General features: G+C 39.8%; 1 protein-coding gene across 2 annotated transcripts in view; it reads left to right on the forward strand.

Moving 5' to 3' along the window:
- The window catches only part of SUCO (SUN domain containing ossification factor), a 139,904-nt gene extending 118,838 nt beyond the window's left edge, over positions 1–21,066 (forward strand). For both annotated transcript variants that reach the window (XM_089668878.1, XM_089668879.1), the window contains 5 exons: positions 1,911–2,015; positions 9,254–9,408; positions 12,804–12,895; positions 17,615–17,670; positions 20,060–21,066. In XM_089668878.1, coding sequence (XP_089525004.1) covers positions 1,911–2,015; positions 9,254–9,408; positions 12,804–12,895; positions 17,615–17,670; positions 20,060–20,503 — 852 coding nt within the window. In that variant the 3' untranslated portion in view covers positions 20,504–21,066. The remainder of the gene's footprint in view (positions 1–1,910; positions 2,016–9,253; positions 9,409–12,803; positions 12,896–17,614; positions 17,671–20,059) is intronic.
- The last annotated feature ends 2,015 nt before the right edge of the window (positions 21,067–23,081 follow it).

The following is a 23,081-nucleotide window of genomic DNA, read 5'->3' on the forward strand; positions in this document are numbered from 1 at the left end:
TAAAACCCTGTTTAGTCAAAAAGTGGTTATCCCAGCACGGTTTATAAAATGTCACTTGGGGCATACTGTGAGTGGTTTAGTAAACAATTAGTTCATGTGCCATTGCCTGTCATGCTGCTTTACTTCTAGTTTTATTACTTTGAGTAACCACCAGAACGAGTTCTGACTTTACTCAAGCTTTGTTGCTTACGTATTCTGGATCAAAGACTAAATACTGAACGCATTGGCTCAATATGACAACCAAGCAACTAGTCTTTTCAGAAGTAGGTCAGTGATGACAGCCTGCATTCTCTTCTTTATAGAAAATCTATGGATACTTGCATTGAACACCACAAAATTACTTTTTTTTTTCTGCCAATCCTGGTGTTGCTGGAGAGAGGTCTAAAAAAAAAGCTAACCTGTTGCATTATCCAAAGCAGATTTGATTCATTTTACTTTTTGGTACTTCTTCTGTCCTTAATTGTGTTCTGTCATCTCAGTGGTATAACCTCCTCCTACCTCTTGCTCCTATTTCGACAGTCTAGTTTCTGTTGTAAACTGAGCATCCTGATTTACTTTTGTTGAGTGTATTGTCTGTGTATTCCTATGGCAAATCCACTGGGGTCAATGACAATGATTTAAAGCGGAGTTCCACTCACTCTGTTAAAAAAATAAGTCAGCAGCTACAAATACTGTAGCTGCGGACTTTTAAAAAACAGCCACTTACCTGTCCCACGATCCCGCGCAGCTCATTTCACCGGCCGTCCTGTATTTTAGGTGCCGGCATCTTCAGTGTGGGCACCCGGCTGTGACAGCTTGCTTCACACCCGGGTGCCCGCTGCACATGCGCAAGCAGCGCTGCGCTTCTGGAATGCCTTTTTCTTTTGGGACCTGTCACGTGTCCCACAAGACTTCGGGGAGGAAGGGTAGGAGGACAACTTCCGTTTCCGATTGCCCCAGACGATTGCAGTAGAAGCAGGTACCCCCCCCCCGCTCCCCAAAGGTGCCATTCCTTAATGGGGAGCAAGGGACCAGTCTTTAAAGTGGAACTTCCCCTTTTGGTGGAACGCCTCTTTATGCTGGCCATATATTATACAATTTCATATAATATGAGCTCATACCTGAACACTTCTAATTTGTATGCCATAAGGCAGGCCCTTGCACCACATAGTTGAAGGTAAATCTAACAAAATGTATAATATATGGCCAGCTTTAGGCTGCATTCAGAATTGAGAAATTTGTAGCTCGAAAACTCCAGAATGCTCAAATTTGAAAAAAAAATCAATCTTTCTCTAGGGTGCCTGTTCACACCTGACAGCGTGAACAGACACCATAGAGAACAATTGATTTTTTAAGTTTGAGAGTTTTTGGAGCTTCAAGATACAAATCGCTCAAGTGAGAATGCATCCTAAGTGTGAATGCATCCTAAGTGTCACCAGTCTATTTTTGTGAATTATCTATAGTAATAACAATCAAATGCTTTCCAAGGAAGGAAACTGTGAAATTCAGCTCACGGCAGAAACAAAGGGGAATTTACCTGTAGATAGCAGTAAAGACCTGCGTGTATATTAAATCCATTTTCACTTTGCCCAAAAAAGGTTTTGGGGGATTTCAACCACAGTATTTACTTGCAGTATTTGTGGTTAGGTAAACAGTCTCTGCTGGTTGGGAAGCAGTCTCTGCAATTGAACTTTACATTGATTGCCCTGGATGTGTCCTACATGTCATTGCTAAAAGAAACTCATATTGTAGACATATTGTAGAAGTGATCTGCGTGTCCACATGTTTAACAAACTTCTGTGATCATAATGTGTGCTCACTGCCTGTGCTTATTTTAATCCTGAATACTGAACATTATATCCTGTATGCACCATATAAATGAGCATGCAAGATATGTTCTGAAATAACCTTTGATTTTTATCTGTTGTCAGGATCAAAGGCAGACTGAGTCTATACAACTTCTGCAAGCTCAGCTCCTCAACGTGACCCTATTAGTCTCTAATCTGTCTGTTACAGTCTCTGAACTAAGACAGGAGGTGAGTCACTATTGGCGTGGATTATTTAATATGGTCTTTCAGTTGTACTATGTACCAAAAGGTATTCCAACTAGCAGTTAGTAGGCATGCCATTTGTAGCTTTGTGTTTCATAGGGCTTTATTTACTAAAGCTGGTTCATTCAGAGTCTCCTGCACCTGTGCATGGTAGCCAATGAGTTTCTAACCTCACTTTGCATGAGACTCTGAATGGAACCATCTTTAGTAAATAAACCCCATAGTGTCCTGCTCCCACTCTAAGGGCCTCTTTACACTGCCTACACACTAATCACTGCCGTACACATTTTTTTTTTTTTTACGCACTTTATTAATAGTGCCCAAAGCGACAATTTGCAATGCAGTGCAATGATGTGTATCACAGTAGTGTTGTGGGGTGAATGGGGTACACAAAAACCATTGTTTCACTGCTGTGAATAGGTCAGTGTGGCTGCTGTCAGTGCTTTGTGTTTTGATAATTAACTAGAAGCTGATGTGGTATCTTCTTCAGTGACATATATTGGCAACAGTAATGGAAATGGCTATTCCTTTTCCCCCAGGGAAACACCAGAAGCCATGGAATAGGTCACTGGACATATGTTATAAAACTTTAAAATGTGTATCTCTATTTAGGTATTGCATGAACGTTTATACAATCTCTATAAGCAGTGTAAGTTACACTGTCTTATTATTGCTTTAAAGGTAAACTCCAGGCAAAACTGAAAATTAAATAATGAGATCCATACAAGCAACACAAACTTCCTGCTGAATAATGTTTTTCCTGCTACTTACACAATATGCTTGCTATAAAAATAATTACCAAGTTTCTGACAGCTACCAATTAGCATACCTTCGATGTTTGAATGTTGAAGGGGGGGGGGGGGGGAGTGAAGATGCCCAACATGGGCATTATCTGCTAGGAAATTTGCAGAGCATATATCAGAGTAAACTAAGCAGGCTTTAGCACACTTGCAGTTTAATTGTATAGCATTAGTAACTCCCTAAAAGATTTTCTTTCCCGACCATTGTGGGATGCATGACGTCTTTAACCTTTGGGTTATACTGCCACCTGTAGGAGGATTGGATGCTGGCAAACAAAAGATACTGCATGTCAGCCCAAGCTAAGTCCCTCTCACTGCCTGCATGCCTCATTTTTTTGCTAGCGTTCTAAGAGGATGGCCTTTTTTCTTTTTCACCAGTCGCTGCTGGTGGTCTCTCTCAGAATGCAGCTATCTGGCATGCTTCTCCTCAGCTTGGCTTTCAGAGTACTGTGGCCAGACCTTACTGAACTTTTGAGTTCTGCAATGAACTCCCTTCCAGGCTCCACTCTAGTAAAAATTAGTTGTAAAGTGCTTTCCAGATCTGCTGGCATTGTCTCAGTGCTGACCCTGTCTTCCCCCGAGCTTGGCTTAAGTACTTCTCATTCCCACTGATTTTGATGTGGAGTGGGTTAATGCTGTGGGCTGAGTGCTGGCATTATTCACTGGGTGTTGTAGGCATTATTCACTGGGTGTTGTAGGCATGTACTCCTTGCTTTCCCGTGATACAGTGTCATGGAAGCTCTTCCCCATCTCTGCTCCTGCTTGCAAGAGCCACATTGAGCTTTGATCCATTCCTGCTGCCTGCAGTGACTTTAGCCACCTCTGGCCATTCTACCTTCATTTGCGAATGGTTATCTGGGTTTCATGTCAATGTGCACCACCAGCTCACAATTCATTGACTGCAGTCTGTAGTCCTGTATCCCTCTGCTTTTGAGCCTATCCAGTCTCCTTTTACAGTTTTGCTCCATCTGGTGTGGCTGGATCCTCTTCTTCTTTTTTTTTTTTTTTTTCTTTTTTTTTTTATTACTGACTGCCTGCAAAGGTCACAGGCATGCTCCAGCTCCCTCTCCTGCAGATTGTATATCAGATCTGTCCACAGCTCCAACAGCTTCCGAGCCATCGAGACTCTGATTCTAAATTGCTCCAGTCCTTGAATGATGAGCTTACCCTTGAGAAATCAGTCTAATGATATTACTCCCAAATTAAAGGACACTGTTTCTGCTCTTATTATGCAGTGCACACGGCTCTAAAACTAAAGGATGAACATGTTTTTCTGCATCATAAAAGTGGTCTATTCCCACTGTAGATGCATCTGGCAGTCTCCCTTCTTATAAGGTGCTTGCTATTCTGGTAGGGTATGTGCCTTTCCAGTGAATTAGCGATTCCTTCACTTTTCTGTGTGGTTCTGCACTACCAGTTTGTGACCCTGTCCTTCAGCCTCTCGTCTGCACCTCAAATATTTACCATGGTGCTGTCCCTGTTGTGCTCGCCTGGCATCCCCATTGTGGATTACTTAAAGTGGTATTAAAGACAATTTAAAAAAAATAAAATGAGAAACATGTTACTTATCTGCACTGTGCAGTGGTTTTGCACAGAGCGGCCCTGATCTTCCTCTTCTCTGGTCCTCTGCTGCCACTTTTTGGCTCCTGCTTAGTGCCCCCAGAGCAATGAGCTTGCTATTGGGGGACCCAAGCAGGCGCACTCCCAAGCTGCTGCTCTGCATGTCCATTCATACATAGAGCTGTGGCTCAGCCCCGTTCCCTCTCTCTCTTCATTGACTCGTTGGCTGTGATTTGACAGCAGCGGAAGCCAATGGCTCAGCCAATTAGGAGGGAGATATATAAAGTGCAGCTCTAAATGATCAAAATAGAAATAAAAAATACAAATTGTAAATTCATATATAAAAAGTATAACAAGTGAAATAAATAGCTGCATATAAATTCATATAAAGAAAAATTAAATGCATAAATGAGCAAAACTGCAAATTGAAATAAGGGAGAAAGCCTCCAAACAATTCAGTGTGTCCAAAAAATATGAATAAAAAAGTCCACAAAGATGGTATAGTGAATACAAAATGAAAGGGAATCTTCATAGGCTGAGCTAGAGATCACCATGTGTTAGAAAGGAACCCAATAAGATGCTGTTCCAAATCCAAAGGAAAGTGTTCCCGAGCCAGTGGAAAAGGTCAGACATTTGTACAGGGTTTCTCCCATGTGGCTTCCCTTGTCTGTTCACCTGTGATTCCATTGGTCCGAAAATCTGGTTCTTTCTGTGCATTGGAAACAGCCATTTGAACCCATTACAGATATTCCTCTTTCTTATTTCCCCCAAAATTTGGTGTTTCTTGCAGCTATCCTCTCCATGAGGTGAGTTTCTGAAGTGATTTTTTTTTTTTTTTTTTTATCCTGCAAAGAATTATTTCTGGTTTTGCATAAGGACAAGGTGAGATTGAGATCAGACTTGCTTCATGCCTAAGGTAGTTTTTGCCTATCACCTCAAACCAACATTGTTCTTCTGTCCCTCTGCCTGGTTCCAATTCACCAAAATGAAATTTCCCTCCATTGACTGATGGTTTGGGCTTTGCAAATCTATCTTTCAGTCAATGATTCGTTCAAAAACACTGATACCTTTGTCATTCCAGAGGGACCCCAGAAGAATGCACAGGCTTCTAATTTCACCATTTCTAGATCGCACAGACACACCAACATCCACGTTTATGCTGTTGGCACTACTTTTTTTTTTTTTTTTTTACTAAACTGAAGTATGCTGGTGATGGCAGGGTTTATAAAGGCCTGGCCTGTTATTTATGTATTTTTCCCCAGTGTCCAGTCCTCCAGTAGGTGGCAGTGTAACCCAAGGGTTCAAGACTTCCTTCTTCCCTCAATGGACTTGTATACAAAAATACTATTTTTTACTGTAATGTGAAATAGCTCAGTCGAATGCAAGCAATATTAATATTGTTATTCTGTAAGTTAACATTGTGTTAATGTTTAAAGTGTCAGTAAAGGCAAAACTTTTTTTTTAATTTTAGATGCAGTACGGTTATAATCCATGTCAGCTTTTTTGTCATCTGTATCCCATTGGGGAGATTTCCCCTAGTTTCCTGTCCCATAATCAAACCGGAAGTGAGGCGAAATCCCTCCAAAATGAAAGAATTCTAGGGTTTTACCAAGATTACCAGAACTAGTGTCCCCATTGGAAGACTGACTTCTTCTCTATTCCTGATCTGGTGTCAGCTCAAAATTTGTGATTTTTCTATCACTTTCGATAATGGTAAAAAGGACAAATAGGGTGAATCTATCTGAGTGGGGCACAGACAGCAATAGAAACTGACAGGTGTTCTAATCCCTCTGCGGTCTATCCAAAACCAAAAAAATGCCTTTCGTGACACATTAAATGAAAACTACCTAACTGGGTGTTTTTGGGCAGTTATAATAGTTTCCTGAGGACTACTAATTATTCCTTACACAGTGCACCACAGTACAAACCATGTACTTCATATACAATGCTTTGCGGTGCGCAGCACTTTGAAACCATGTTATGTACAGTTGGTATAGAAAAGAATCACCCCCTTTAAAATCACATTTTGTTGCTTTGCAGTCTGAAATGAAGCTGCATTTACTCCATATTAGTCAAGCTGTATTTATTAAGTGCAATTTATTGCATTCGTGTCAGTATTTTGTTGAACCACCTTTTGCTTTAATTTCAGCCTTTAGTCTGCTGGAATATGTCTGTACTAACTTTGCACATCTAGACCTTGCAATATTTGCCTGTTCTTCTTTGCAGAACTGCTCAAGATCAGTTAAATTTTATGGTGACCATTTGTGGACTGCAGTCTTTAAGTCATTTCACAGATTTTCAATGTGGTTTAAATCTGGGACCTGACTTGGCCATGCAAGAACATTCACCTTTTTTGGCGGTATTTTGCCCCATCCATTTTTCTTTCTAGCCTGACAAGTGCTCCAGTCCCTACTGCAGAGAACCCAGACCCCTTCCCCATAACAGGATATTACCACCTTCTTTTTCCATGTGGCCTCAACTTTTCAAGGTGCATTTTGACAGCTCAGTGGTGACTGCATGTGACTTTTCTTGAGGAGTGGCTGTTTTCCTGCAACCCTCCCATACAAGCCACATTTATGGAGTATTTGTGATATTGTCACATTCAAACAATGACCACTCTGTCATAAATTCCTACAACTGCTTCAGAGTTGCTGTAGGCCTCTTGGTAGCCTCCCTGACCATGTTCCTCCTGGCTCTTCCAGTTTGGAGCGATGTCCTGATCCAGGGAGGTTGTGTTGTACCAAATATCTTCCACTTCTTACTAATAGACTTCACTGTGCTTCTAGGCATTGATAAATCCTTTGAAATTTTTCGCCTGACTTGTGTCTGTTCACAACTTTATCCTTGAGATCTTTTGACAGTGCCTTGCCACCCTTAGTTGATTTCTTCAGTTGCACTAAAAGGGACTGAAAAGAAAGCTCTTTTCATGCTGAGCTAATCAAAATGACCGCCGCTCATCACAGTTGAACGTCAAATGGATTTGTGTGCCAGTGATTTGTTTTTTCTTTTTAGAAAAATTTCTGACACGTTGGTGTTCAGTCTTTCACTTGGGTGTTATACGTTGCACTGAGTAAATATAGCTGGATTAAAATGGAGTAAATCTAATTTAATTTCAGGCTGCAAAGCAAAAAAAATTATTATTTTTTTTTTTTTTAAAGGTGGCGATTCTGTTCTATACCCACTGTATATTTTTCATCTATTGTGGTGTGTTTCCAGTCCATTCATAATGAATGGGATGCCATAATACTAGGGATGCACAGAAATTTTGGCCACCAAAACATATCGTCCAAAAACAGCCCTATCGGCATTATGCCGGTAGAAAAAATTTAGCCGATTCAGGGGACTGTGTGTACTGCAGATGTGAGGGTGGGGAGAGGGGTGGTGAAGAAAGGCAGGAGAGTAGCAGTGTATACAGTGACTGGCTGTCACTATATGTCAGTGCCGGTTTTTAAATGTAATTACCGGCTTTTTTTTTCTCTTCACAATAGCTCAGAGAATCGGCTGTCACTTCCCCCCCAGCTAAAAGAAACCGTTTCTTTTTAGTTTATTTTTTGGAGTTAAAAGAAACAATGTTTTCTTTTTAGTTCCTTTCCCAAGATAAAAGAAACAAAGTTTCCTTTAGCTCCTGGGAAAGTGACAGCTACTTCTATGAGCTATAGTGAAGATAAAAAAAGCCGGCAATTGCATTTAAAAATCGGCACCTATAGAGACAGTCAGTGAGGGAGCCTCTATGTATACACTGCTACCTCACTGTATCTACTGCTCCTCTCCTGCCCCTCCATTGCTCCCCTCCCCACCCCTACAAAGAGGACCTGTCACTCATATGGTATCACATAGGGGACTATTGGTCCCTTTATGTGATGGCAATAAAATCATAAGTTTAAAAAAAAGAAATTCATAAAAGTAGAAAAAAAAGTACAAAAAAAAATTGCACCCTCCCTACTCGCACATAAGCAGGCATTTCGGTTTTGGTTCGGTGTTCAGCCACATGCATTCTGAATTTTTTGTGTCAGTTTCGGCAACAGAATTTTCATTTCAGTGCACCGCTACATAATACATAATATAATATTTGCATTAATGCATTGGAACTGAGTACTTTAACCACTTGCCCTCCTGAGGTTTTACCCCCCCCCCCCCTTCTTGACCAGGTAATTTTTTGCGTTTGGGTGCTGAGTTACCTTAACTGACGATTGCGTGGTCATGCAACACTGCACCCATATGAAATTTACATCCTTTTTTCCCCATGAATTGCACTTTCTTTTGGTGGTGGTTGATCGTCTGTGCATTTTTTTTTTTTTGCGCTAGAAGTAAAAAAAAGACAAATTTTTTTCTACTAGTAATGGTGGCGATCAGCGACTTTTAGTGGGACTGCGGCGGGCATTCTGACACCGGGGGGAACTGACTTGGTGTCACTGACATTCCCAGTGACACCAATACAGTGATCAGTGCTAAAAAAATGCATGGACACTGTACTAATGGCACTGGCCAGGAAGGAGTTAACATGAGGGGCTATCAAAGGGTGAAGTGTGTGTGTGTTTGCGCACACACCTGCGGTCTTGTGTCAGTATTTCTGCTATAGGGCGGTTGGGATGTGGTTTAATGTGAATAGGCCTTCATACACAATTTTCATAACCTAAATTCTTAGGTGTATGGATATTTGATACATGGTGTTAACATAAGTGACTCAAGATGATTGTCTGACATTCCGTAATGACAAATCTGCCAAAGGACTTTTCCTTCTCTAATGGTAATACACATATGGGCCTGTCTTCCTAAAAGCACTCATAGTGCCATTGTTTAATTCTGTGGTTTTCTGTATCTTACCTGTGAATGATCTTTGACTTTTTTTTTTTGTCATTGCAGGTGTTTGATCGACAGACCTATTTAATAATCTCTCTAGTGCTGTGCGTTGTTTTGATAGCACTGCTTTGTTTACAACGTTGTCGAAACACATCACAGTTCAGCGATGATTACCTATCGAAAATACCCAAAAGCAATAACTACCCAAGTCCCAAACGGTAAGTAAAGTGTTGCCATCTTTCAGGAGTCTATCATAATATAGTATTTGGAGCTTAGAGTCCTAGGATTTTGGGTATATAGAAGTCTGCATAAACAAGGAGTCTTGTAATGTTTAGTATGTATTTATAAATTGAGTTACCGGTTTTGCTGCTGTTATGATAGCAGTACTTTTTTCTCCCTTCTAAACGTACTTACATGATGATACGTGGCAGATACAAAGCCTGTTTTGCAAAGAGAATATATATTCCTTAGCTATCTGAGACCAGTTTAACAATCTGTCACCTCTGTGATGTAGTGATGGTCTTCTCTGCGCATTGGACCTTTTAATGAGTAATGATCTCTTTTGCATGAGGACATTTGCATTGCGTCTACATTTCTGGCTGCTCTCTTATGCCTGTGAGCAGTGTTAGGCTACATTTAGACTGCCGAATACCAGGAACCAAGGGCAGCTGCTAACAAGAATCAGATTGCTAGTGGTTGTAGGCGTTGTGGCTTGGGGCAGCACAGTGGCTAAATGGTTAGCACTTCCGCCTGGCAGTACTAGGGTTGTTGGTTCGAATCCCAGCCACGGCACCACCTGCCTGGAGTTTGCATGTTCTCCCTGTGCCTGTGTGGGTTTGCTCCGGGTACTCCGGTGGGGTACTCCGGTGTCCTCCCACACTCCAAAGACATGCTGGTAGGTGAATTGGATCCTGTCTAAATTGGCCCTAGTATGTGTGTGTATGAATGTAAGTTAGGGACCATAGATTGTACGCCCCTTGAGGGTTAGGGACTGATGTGAATGTACAATATATATGTAAAAGCGCTGCGCAAATTGACGGCGCTATATAAGTACCTGAAATAAATAAACAAGCGTTGCCTGCGCACACTGTGCGAACAGCTGTAACTTTCAGTGTCGGCTGTCAGTTTTGTACTCTGTACAAATCCACATCTGGCGCTGCCTCTGTTCACATGTATTTACACAACTGAGCCATTACATGCAAATAGAGCCTCCATCCAACTCTAGAAATAGCCAGTTGGTGACAAAACTCGATTAGCAAGCCAAAGGAGATGGATGTAATATTGTCGGCCAAACAGTGACAGCACCCAGTCAGGTGCAGTGACTCCTCAGGAATTCAGACAGCTGCAAGTGCCATGGCTCTATGAATGCAGCGGGAAGTGCAGATTCCTACAAGCTGTTTATCGTGGCTGAAGAAATTGAGTGTTTTCTCTTCACTCCCAGTTTACAAATATATTTTTCCATGTTGGGGCAGACTGAGGAGGAGTGCCTCCTCGAAATGTGTGCCTGTGCATGTTTTAGGAGTGACATCCTGGTGAAAGAGTTCACTGTTGATGGAGTGGCACCCAGACTTCCTAGTTTGTGGTCTTCCCCATTTGGCTCCCACAGTGGTGGTGGTGATTCCGGACTGCGTACATCCAGGGCCTGGGAATAGCCACCCAGACAGCAACCACTGGACCTGCCTTAACAAAGAAGTTGTCACAGCAGACTTTCTCACCACCTGAGTGATCCTCCGTCTCTTTGTGAGTGCCTTTTATTTGAAAGCCTTGTATTCATTGATTTAACAAAAAATGCAAGACTTTTCCTGAATGGCGGATGATAGGATCAGCTCCTGTCTGTAGCTCAAAATGTCCTCCCTCCCAATATTTTCCCACCAGGCCTGGGAGAAATAAAGCTCTGGACACCGAAGTGTGCAAGCTATCTCTGAAAGTTTAATGCATGGCAAGAACTGTTATACAGAACTCAGTGGGTGTTGCTTAATCTTAGGATGACCAATGAAACGTTCCACTCTTATCAATATAGTTACGTGAAGAACAGAAACTGCAAATAGCTGAGAGATACAATATAAGGTTGTTCCGTTTACAATGAAATGAAATTATTCTCAGAAAACGAGAGAGAAGTTACAAAAAAAACTCAAAATTGAAACTAACTGTTCACACATCTAAAATGGAGGTATTACACAAAATAAAACCTATTTTCCTTATAGCGGAAATGTACTTAACCCATCTTTTTTTAATACTAGCAACAAAGTATTGTTGCACAGAACACAAGTCTGCTTACTGTATCTTTCTGATGCTGCATAGTATATTACAGTACAAACAGCATTTTATTATTAGAAATAGTTTGTTTGGGCTGACTTGGCCCAATTGAACACGTTAATGTGCGTTGAAACTTTGAATTCTACTTTACATCTAAACTGCTGTTTTTGTTTTGTTTTTGATCTTGCTTGAAACCTCATTATCCATAAGTGATATTTTACTTATGGATGGATGCTGGTTGTCTAAATTGTCCAGTAACTTAGAGACCCTATTACCTGACTATTCATTTCAACAGTCTTCCCATAAGAATAGGCGTGTATCTAACTTTTTAGGCATGTTATTTTTCTGTAAAGGCCTCTCTCATGTAGACATGACGTGATCTGGAATGAGATATTGGTGCAAGTATGTATACTGAAGGAATGGAGACAGTCACCATCTTTTCTTTATAACCATATGGAAATTGGTCTCCATATGTGGTAAGGTCTCTACTCTATATATACCTATGAGTTGCACATGGTGGTATCCACATGGATATATTAAGCACCCACAAGGGGTGTAATTTTTTTTTTTTTCTCATCCTGCAGGAATTCACATTTATGGCTATAAACCTACTTTTATATGATTGAAAAAAAGGTTACATTTTATTCTGGTGGCTTTGTGGTGCGGAAGAATACACACAGCCTTGTCCAGTTGGAATTTGAAATAGCCACATAGGATTGCTGTTCAGAATATTTTAGGCTTTGTCAAATGTTTTTAAGCACTTAGGCTTGGTTCACACTAGTGCAGGGGAAGCCGCTGCTGGACCCGTGCTTCGTCTAGCTGCTGTAACCACCCGTAGACAAAACTCAGGATGTGTGTCCTAATGGCACCCTGCCCACACTTGGAACCGCACTATGGTGGGGTTCCCACTGCAGGCTGCTATTTCCATAAAGGTGCAGGGATTTTTTTTCCAGCATATTTCTGGGCACAGTAGCCCATTCAAATGACTGGGCTGCCATGCTGCTGCCTGCAAAGCAGCACTAGTGTGAACTGAGCCTTAAGATACTTGACTTTTCTATGCTTGTTACCTGCATTTGTTTTAAAGCTGGTGACATGCTCTCTTTAAATTGTTTGAGGGCTTTCTGCAGACTGCCTGTGGTCTCACTTTTAATCTGAAAATGTCCAAAACAATTTACTGATTTTATGTTAGCAGACTGTCTAAAGTATTCCAAATTGAATAATGAAATTTAACCTGTAGTTGTGTAATATATACACATGCTTTATCACTGTGGTGTTTATGGTTGTATCTCTGTCATCCGGAAACATGCATGCAAAAATTTTGTTTGCTAACTTTTTTGTATCTTTTTTTATTTGTTAGTTGTTTTTCTTCATATGATGATATGAATCTTAAGCGAAGAACCACATTACCGTTGATTCGTTCCCAGTCATTTCAGCTGTCAAGTAAAGAAGGTAGGTAATATTCTGTTTGCTTAAAGTGTATTTCATCTTTTGCTGTCAAATTTGAGAAAACCCTGCTATGCATTTCTGTTCCCATTCACGCAGCATACTTGTACATATATAAATATATATACAGTGCTCAGCATAAATGAGTACACCCCTTTTGAAAAGTAAGATTTTAATCAATAGCTCAATGAACACAAGAACAATTTCCAAAATTTTGACAAAACTGAGTTTTATAGAACATTTGTTAAGCTCATTACATGAAAGTAAGGTTGATATAACTTGGATTACAAAATCTTTGGTTTTTCTCAAATTAGTTGATGCAAAAATGAATACAACCCACAACAAAAACTACTGCATCTAGTATTTTGTATGACCTCCATGATTTGTAAGGACAGCACCAAGTCTTCTAGGCATGGAATGAACAAGTTGGCGACATATTGCAACATCTATCTTTTTCCATTCTTCAAGAATGACTTCTTTTAGAGCTTGGAAGATGGATGGAGAGTGATGCTCAACTTGTCTCTTCAGAATTCCCTATAGGTTTTTGATCGGGTTCAGATCAGCAGACATACTTGGCCACTGAATCACTTTCACCCTGTTCCTCAGAAATGCACCAGTGTCTTTAGATGTGTGTTTAGGATCATTCTCATGTTGTAAAAGTGCACGATGACCTAGGGCACGGAGTGATGGTAGCATCTTCTCTCTCTTTCAATATAGAGCAGTACATATGTGAATTCATGATACCATCAATGAAATGCAGTTCCCCGACACCAGCAGCACTCATGCCCCACAGAAGGACCGTGCCACCACCATGTTTCACTGTAGGCACCATGCATTTTTCTCTGTACTCCTCACCTTTGCGATTCCATACAGTTTTGAAGCCATCAGTTCCAAAAACATTCATCTTGGTCTCATTCCAGAGTACAGAGTTCCAATAGTCATCTCTATTTTCAGCATGGGCCCTGGCAAATTCTAGGCGAGCTTTTGTGCATTGGCTTTAGGAGAGGTTTCTTTTGAGAATGACAGCCATGCATGCCATTCATCTGCAGTGTACGCTGTATTGTGTCACGGGAAACAGTCACCCCAGTTTGACTTTCTACAACTTTAACTAACTTCAGTGAACTTTAATGGTGATTTTCTTCAACCCTTCTCCTCATCAGACACTCCAGGTGAGGTGTTAACTTCCGTGGATGGCATGGACGTCTCTGTGAGATGGTTGCAGTTTCACTAAATTTTTGTATCACTTTTGCCACAGTATTCTGACTGATAAGTAAAACGTTGCTGATCTTCTTGAAGCCTTCACCTTTCTTGTGTAAAGCAATAATTTTCTTTCTCAAGCCTTGTGACATTTCTCTTCCATGTGGTGCCATTGCTGACAGCATAAAAAATGGGAAGGGGTTTTCGTTTATAATTAACTGTCTGCTGGACACCTGTGTAATGAATAATTAGAATCACCTGCTGTTGAATTTCTTGTTAATTAGTATTTTGTCGTCTAAAATTTAGCTTTGCTCCTAAGACTTTCATTGGAGTATGTTCATTTTTGCAACATGGTCTTGAATTTGTTAGGAAAAATACTTTTTTGTGTGTGCAAATAAACCAATCTTGTCTGGAGTCAATGGTCTGCATTTGTGGGAGTATTTTGTAGTATAGTGTCCCATATAAAATGTAGATTCTGAAAGGAAACAAAATCCTTTGTTGGTAATGACAGCTTCAAGACACCTCCTGTATGGAGAAACTAGTCGCATGCATTGCTCAGGTGTGGTTTTGGCCCATTCTTCCACACAGTCTTCAAAGCTTGAAGGTTCCTTGGGCCTCTGATGAACTCTGATCTTTAGTTCTTTCCATAGATTTTCTATTGGATTCAGGTCAGGTGATTGGCTGGGCCATTCTAGCAGCTTTATTTTCCTTCTTTGAAACCAATTGAGAGTATACCTTGGCTGTGTGTTTGGGATCACTGTCTTGCTGAAATATCCACCCTCGTTTCATCTTCATAAATCTGGTAGATGGTAGCAGATTTTTATCAAGAATGTCTTGGTACATTTTTCCATTCATCCTTCCTTCAGTGATATAAAGTTTGCCAGTACTGTATGCTGAAAAAACAGCCTCACACCATGATGTTCCCACCTCCTAACGTCACTGTTGGTATGGTGTTTTTGGGATGATGTGCAGTGCCATTTGACCTCCAAACATGGTGTGTATTATGGCATCCAAAGCGTTTCATTTTGGCCTCATCTGACCAGACTATATTCTCCCAATATTTCACAGGCTTGTCTAAATGTTGTGCAGCAAACTTTAAATGAGCTTCAACATGCTTTTTCTTCAGCAATGGAGTCTTGCATGGTGAGCGTGCATACAGGCCATGGCGGTTGAGTGCATTACTTACTGTTTTCTTTGAAACAATTGTACCTGCTAAATCCAGGTCTTTCTGAAGCTCTCCACAAGTGGTCCTTGGCTCTTGGAAAACTCTTCTGAGATTTGTTTTCACTCCTCTGTAAGAAATCTTGAGAGGAACACCTGGTCATGGCCCATTTATGGTAAAATTATGTTCTTTCCACTTCTGGATTATGGCCCCAACAGTGCTCACTGGAACATTTAGAAGTTTAGGAATCCTTCTGTAACCAATGCCATCAGTATGTTTTGCAACTGTAAGGTTGCGAAGGTCTCAACAGCTCTTTGCTTTTACCCATCATGAGATGTTTCTTGTGATACTCTTTGGTAATGAGACACCTTTTTATAGGCCATCAATCGATACTGAACCAGCTGATATTAATTTGCACTGACAACGGGCAGGGTTGCTTTCTAATTACTGATAGATTTCAGCTGGTGTCTTGGCTTTCCATGCCTTTTTGCACTTGCACCTCCCTTTCTTTGTGCATTCAGTACTTTTTCCCTGTCATTCCATTTTATTACACATAACTTAAGTGGGTGTGTAAAATAAATATAAATATATATATATATATATATAATGTGTATGTATTTAATATGTCTTACATTCTGGTCACAACAATGCAGAAACTTTGCAGTCTTCATGGTTTTAGATTACTTCCGAGGCAAAGCAAAAATTTAGCCATGCACGTCATATGATCTCTATAAAATCCTTTAATGATTAAGGCATCATGGACATTTACATGCTGAAAAAGTCTTCTAACATCAAATTTCCAGAAATTTTTCATGCCTGGGTGCTGCATACACCTGTCTTTACAAGTGAATGGCTCTATGTGGCTATATGATTGTAAGCATAAATGGCACCTGCGCTTTTCCTGTGCATGTGTGAAGTGCATGATTTCCCAAAAGCAAATCGGGTCATTCAGCGAAAGTATGCTGTATGCACATGTGCAGGTAAATGCCAATGCAAAAACCACCTGTATTAACAAACATATGACCATGTACAGCTATCAATGTTGCCTACTGTCCATATTTTCAGTCAGTTTGTAAAAAAAATCACCCTGATTTTTCCTATCTGTGAAAGCCCTTAGAAGGGAGAAACTGTAAAAATACATTAGCTTGCAGTGTGGGATGACAGGGTATTGGAAATGTGGGGAGTGGGCACGATCAAGTAGAAGGGCACGATCAAGTAGAAGGGCACTATGAACTATAAGAGGCTGTCCCCTTGGAGAATACAGATAAGTGCCTTTGGCTGGTGACCCACTGTAGGAGGACACACTGGCTGTAACTGCTGGTGGTATGGACTGAGAGATCCAGGTGCTCTACAGCTGTGCATTACAAAAGGAACCATGGCTTGAAAGGGGCACTCTGCCTTTCCAGTTATGTCACTACATGTCCCAAAGGTTTCCTGTACCTTGACACCTGGGAAACCCAAATGTTTGTGGACAAGATGTAGAGTTGTGTGGGCATGAGGGCAGGAGATATAAAATAGAACATGGAGCTCTAGATCCTGGCTGCTTGTTGCATGGACTCCCAGCATAGGTTTAATCCTCTCCAATGCGGACTACATATCCCATGGTACTTTGACGTCTGCTAGCAGTGGATCCTATGTCTTCTCTCCGCACCTCTTTAGTTCAGAAGGCAGGCTCTCTGAATTTTGTGACACAGCAATGCCTACTTTCAGGGCATAGTGAATACGTGTCACAGAATTCAAAGAAGTAAATGAGTGAGAATCTTCACAATGTAAGTCTACAAACTTCAAGATTTATAGTCTTAGGCTAGAAATAATTGAAACACAATGCGGAGATATGTGATTTAAATTTTGACCAAACGATATCCTTATTTTCTCAAAGTAATCCATACAAAATTACTGCTTAAAGACCCTCTAATCTTTTTCATGAAATTGTTTGATGATTTGTACCTATTTGAAATGTCCCCCCCCCTTCTATCTTGTTTGGAATGAGCAATGCATGGCTGTCATCCGCAAAGCATGTTAGTTGTGGTCGTGTGCCCTGCTCTATGTACACTACACATTCCATAGTGCTTAGTTCATCGTCTCTAGTGCATCTTGGGAGTTAACAAGAAATGGTGGCTACCTTTTTTCATAAGGAACATAGCCACCCTCCAATAGGAAATCAGGTCAAAGAAGTTTTAAAAAAAAAAAAAAAAAAAAAAAGGAATTTGCAGAGGCTGAGACCAATAGAAGGTATTTTGGGGTTAAGATTACAGGCTTTTTTTTTTTTTTTTTAATGAACCAGAGATTAGTGTCACTTTAAGGAACCAAATACAACTGTCATGCTTTTGCAATCTTTTGAGTATCTTTTACGTTTACTTTTTTAGTTGATCCTGACGATTTATATATAGTGGAACCGCTGAAGTTTTCTCCAGAGAAAAAGGTAATTTATTTGTTTTTATACATACAGTATATGTGTTTAGACCGTGTGAATAAAGCAACTTCCAAATTATGCATGCCAGTATTTAATGTTTTGATTCTTTGCAGTTTGTGCCTTGTTGACACTGAGGTCCTGAGAGGTCTTTATATTACAACCTCCTCTTTATTGCAGTTGTCTTTTACTCTCTTAATGGTTGTACTTTAAGCTGCCATTTTGTCATATTTGGAGAGCGATACAAAAATACCACGCACACTCATAAATACAAACACGCAGGCACACATACATAAACACACACGTTGTTTTATAAATGCTATTTTCCAAACCTCTTTCCAAGTGTATTCTCAATTAATTTTTGCGCTTGTTATTGAGCAGGCTGCAATAAATAAGACCGTTAATCTGTGTCAAATTTTAACAATCTTATTATGAGCCACAGATTATTTTCCTTCAACTTTAGCTTCGACTTTTAGCCTGTTTTCACGTAAAATTCGTACCCAAGAGCTTCTCTTTCCTATGGTTTAGTCAGAGAATACAGTTCTAGCTTTTTTTTAGTGTGAAATATATAATTTTAATAGATTTTGATTAAAGCTAACCACTCAAGGTTCAGTCTGGCATATTATAACCTTCAGGTCTTCCTACAACTATTTTGTACAGGGGCCTGCCCAAATGGCTACTAATCAAATGGATATTTTTTAGTTGGGCCCTTCAGATTACATTGATCTGGGAAGTCTAGTGGAGGATACAGATTGTGAAGTGTCTAGTGAGTTTAAAGAATTTGTAATCCCTCACCTTGTAAAACAACCCATTCAGTTTAAAGAAAAAAAATAAATAGAAATGAAAGGCAAATTGTTTGTGTATAGATCTATAAAAGGGGAAAAAAGGCATTCGTTTTTTTTTTTTTCGTTTTAAGTGATCACATACCCTCTGTTCTCAGCTGCTCCGGGAGGAGAGACAGCTGGACACTGATCTTCTTGGCGATTGTGAGCAGAAGTTTGATCATTGAAGAAGAGCAGGCTGAGTTCACAGCATACGCTAGAAAACTGACGACAATGTGCTTTCATGCCTAGTGTGGTCAGTTTTAATAGGAAAGCAGAGGGTCTGGAGGGAATACCAGAGACTTCACACAAAGGAAGCTATACAAAGAGAATCGGGACAAGTTTTCATACAAGTACATGGTACAGCAGGCACATATCAGGAATATGAAATGCTGGGTTTACATATATTCTTTAGAGTAACTGTCATTACACCCAAAAGACTGCCAAAAGCAGTTTATGGCAAAAAGAAAAAAAACTCTCGCTTTACTCTGGGGCCATGTTTCCTACCTTCTCTCTGTTTAAGCACTAGAGCCTCCATCAGACTCTTCAGCATTTGACCCTTTAGGAGTGTTGGATGCATGTGTCCCCTACTGTTCACTGGTTCCATCTGGAAGATCATACTGCATTGTGCCGTGTGGTAACATGCATCCAACACTCCCACAGGTTTTAAATGCCTAAGAATCCTATGAAGGTTGCCGTGCTAGAACAGAGGGATGGTGGGTGATAGTGGGGTACCAGAAAGTTGAGGATAATAACAGTTTTTTGGCATGAAGAACACTCCCCCTAAGAGGAATGTTTAAAGGGTTTATATATGTAATTCATCTCCCACAATCCGGTGCCAAATAGTGATAATGGTGAAAAAAACGGTGAAAATAGTGAAATAATCAGTGAAAACACTGTGTGTGTGAATCACCCTTCAATCCCACACACAGAAAGATATAATTGCAAACTGGTGTGCACTTCTATTCATAGTAAGGGTACCCTTACCAACATTTCAGAAAACACATGCTTATATCAATCCAACAGCTTTCTCAGGATGAATGATCTCCACAATCCTCCCTGGATTGCTGATCCCACTGTTTCCAGGCACTTTACTCCATCCATTGGATTGATATAAGCATGTGTTTTCTGTTTTCTGTGTTTTCACTGATTATTTTCACCGTTTTTTTCACCATTATCACTGTTTGTCACCGGATTGTGGGAGATGACTTAAGTTTATATTATACAAAGGATAATGCACTATATGTTATTTCCTTATTTTTTGAGGTACATGCACATGGGAGATCGTTAGAAGAATTTCTGAACATCTTGAACTTTGATATTATAGGATAGTGAGAGTTAATAACTGTTTGATGGACTGATTGATGGACTTCACAGTTTATTTAAAGTTTGTTTATAACACTTTTACATATATAAATCTGTTACACCTTCAGGGGAAGGTGTTGTTTGTGTTAAGGGTTATTGTTTATCACATTTATTTAGGAGGTGGTTTTTTGTTAAAATAATGTTTAAAGAGTGCTGTAGTAAATTTGCAACTTTTTTGTATTTTTTGTTTTTTAACCCTTTGATATTACTTGCAGAAAAAGCGCTGCAAATATAAAACTGAAAAGATTGAGACGTTAAAGCCATTGGATCCATTAAAAGCACTTCCCAATGGGGACATCAAGACAAGGAAACAATTCACAAACCAGAGAGACTTCTCAAATATGGGGGAAGTGTATCACTCTTCTTATAAAGGGCCACCTTCTGAAGGCAGCTCAGAGACTTCTTCCCAGTCTGAAGAGTCATATTTCTGCGGCATCACAGCCTGCTCTGCCCTTTGTAATGGACAGCCTCAAAAGACTAAAACTGAAAAAAGAGCCATCAAGCGCAGGCGCTCAAAACTTCAGGACCAAGGAAAGTTCATTAAAACGTTAATAAACACGAAGTCCGGGTCCATGCCTAGTCTACATGACATCATCAAAACCAACAAAGACTTGACTGTGGGAACATTTGGTGTTACGGCAGTTTCTGGCAATCTATAATCATAGTAGGGATTTGTTTTGTTTTTTTTACTTCTGACTTTGGTCCTACATAGAAGATCTATTTTTCGGAGCATATGCACAACTTGACAAGATTGGGCTGGACTAAAAACGTGGTTCATCTTCAGCTCCTGGACGTTTTGCACAAGGAAACAATTTTGTTTCTCCTTGAGATCATTAAGTAGGATTAGTTTTTGTTTGTTTTTTGTTATTTTGGTTTTTTTTTTGCCGTTTAATTAGTAGGGGAAAGAACATTGATACCCAATTTTGATGGGTGAAACTAAAGTTAACTTAAGCTCAGTTTTTCAAGCCCTTCCCTAATTTTGTTCCCGTACTTGCACCTTTCCATATTTATGTGCCTTCTGTCTATTTATAATGCCACTGGAGGTAAAAGCAACAAGTGTGAATGCAAGAGTTAGTTTTTAAGTATCTGTATATGTATTTTTTTTATTTTAATTTTGCTGTTTCAGAGTTTATCACTACAATGTGTAAGGCAGTTTTCCTGGAGGAAAAATAGGTGCGAGATTTCGGGTGTGTCTTTTTATAAATGGTCTGTGTGTTCTTGATCAGTTGACATTGAGTTTCTTCTGCTTGATTCCATAAACAATGTATCGACTAAGTCAGTCATCCTTGGGCAAAATATTGCATCTAAGTGGTTTGACTGTGTCTAAACTAGGAAAGGTAGTGACCACACACCGTGATGTTGTGGCAAGTTCTTTAGTGTTGTCAAGGGTGCCTCAAAACTGACTTAATAGTTATGATTTGAAGGTGTTCTAGTTGAATATACAGCCCTGACCAGTGTTAAACTTAAGGGCAGTGCCACCTGTTGAGCATACGATTTCACTACCTAATTAAGTTTAATTACAAATGTGGTGGCAATAAAAAAAAAAAAATATTGTATGAGCTTAATGAATGAACCAGTGGGAGTGCAATGACAGTAGCCAGTTAAATCTGTTTACTTTACTCATATTTGTGAAAGATTCCATTTAATTGGTCACTGTGACACAGCAAATCGTGTCCATTGTCATTATGCCAATTGCATTGTTAGCCCCTTTCTTCATAAACAAGTTCCTTAGTAGATTGCCAAGCTGTACCATTCTGAATAGTCTACATGTGGATTGGTACTGGCATTTTGTGTGTAGTTTGCCAAACTGCAATAGAGAATGCAAGACTGTAACATTAAAGTGACACTAAACCCTTTTTTTTTTTTTTTTTTTTTTTTTACATTAGTAATTTTAAACATTAAGTATACCATGGCTGTTTTTTTTTTTTTTTTTTTTTTTTTTTTTTTGCTTTACCATTGTTTTCAGGCTTCTATTTTTTTGTCCTATTCATGCTCCCTATTCTCCACAGATACACCTCACTGCTTCTGGTATAGAGCGAGCAATTCTGTCATTTTTGGCCACATGCCCCGCTCTGTGTATTACAGTTCCCATAATGCTGATGTGTCTGCACAAAGAGGTGTAGCCCATCTTGAGGACGAGCAGGAAAGGTTGGTTATGTTTAGATACAACATGGGGACATGGAGAACAAACGCAGCCACCCTAGAACAGGAAGCTTGATAATAACTTGCCTTTGAGAGAGAAAATGAAGAGAGAGAAGTTACATTATTAAATATATGTATTTGGACATATTACATTTGCTTTATTTTCTAAAAAAAAAAAGAGCTTAGTGTCACTTGTTTGTGCAAGGTAAAAAGCTCCTGGTCAGGTATGGTCTTTCTTTTGAAAAGCTGGATAATGTCTGACTGGGAGGTGTATGCACAGTGTTCCTACATTTCAGTAAATGCTTAGTGTAATCATTTTTTTTTTAATATTTGTTTTATACTGCCAAAAATAAATGCAAAGACTTTGCACCATGTGAAAAACCATGCAGAGTTCCCGCTGAATAAGCTGAATTCAAGCTGCGTGTGGCCCTGTTAGGACCTGATTCAGCAAACATCAATAGAAAATTTGAAAGCAGGGTGGAAAATTGTTGCCCGAACAGTTACTGCATTCAGTCAGTTGCAGTCACTGGGTATTCTGACAGCCACAGATGCCTGTTGTCTGACTACAATAACCAGCAGGGGGAAGGTTCCTCCATTCACACTGTTTAGCGGGATGATCGAGGGAAGTCTATGTGTTTGGCTAGCCTTAGTTATGTTCTTCAAAGTTTTTTTTTTTTACTATAGTTGACCAATGTGTTGAGTTTTATAAATATTTTTTATGGGGTCAGATTAAGTAGTTCACTAACGCAATTTTTTTTTATTGCTAGGCTTAGATAAACTAAAAATGCAATTTTCTCTTTTTAATAGTCGTGAGAACTCATTAGGTATGTGTACAATGGAATCTATACTGATGATGTGAAGCGACTTGACAATTGAAGGCTATTTCTAGTTCAGGCAGCCAGTAATATCACAGATTCTTTATTTAATAATTGAGCAAACCGCATTGGTGTGCAGTAATATATGACATCTAAAGTGGGATCAGCTTTTATTGGCGGCACTGATTGGTTGCTGTGGGTTAGTGCACACTGTCTTTGTACTGTGGATCTCAAGTACTGCATTGTGTGAAAATGTCATTTTATGTCTTCTCTACATCCG

The sequence above is a fragment of the Staurois parvus genome, unplaced genomic scaffold, assembly GCF_062004578.1.
Source record: "Staurois parvus isolate SC_StPar_1 unplaced genomic scaffold, SC_StPar_1.0 ptg000066l, whole genome shotgun sequence".
Taxonomy (NCBI): domain Eukaryota; kingdom Metazoa; phylum Chordata; class Amphibia; order Anura; family Ranidae; genus Staurois; species Staurois parvus.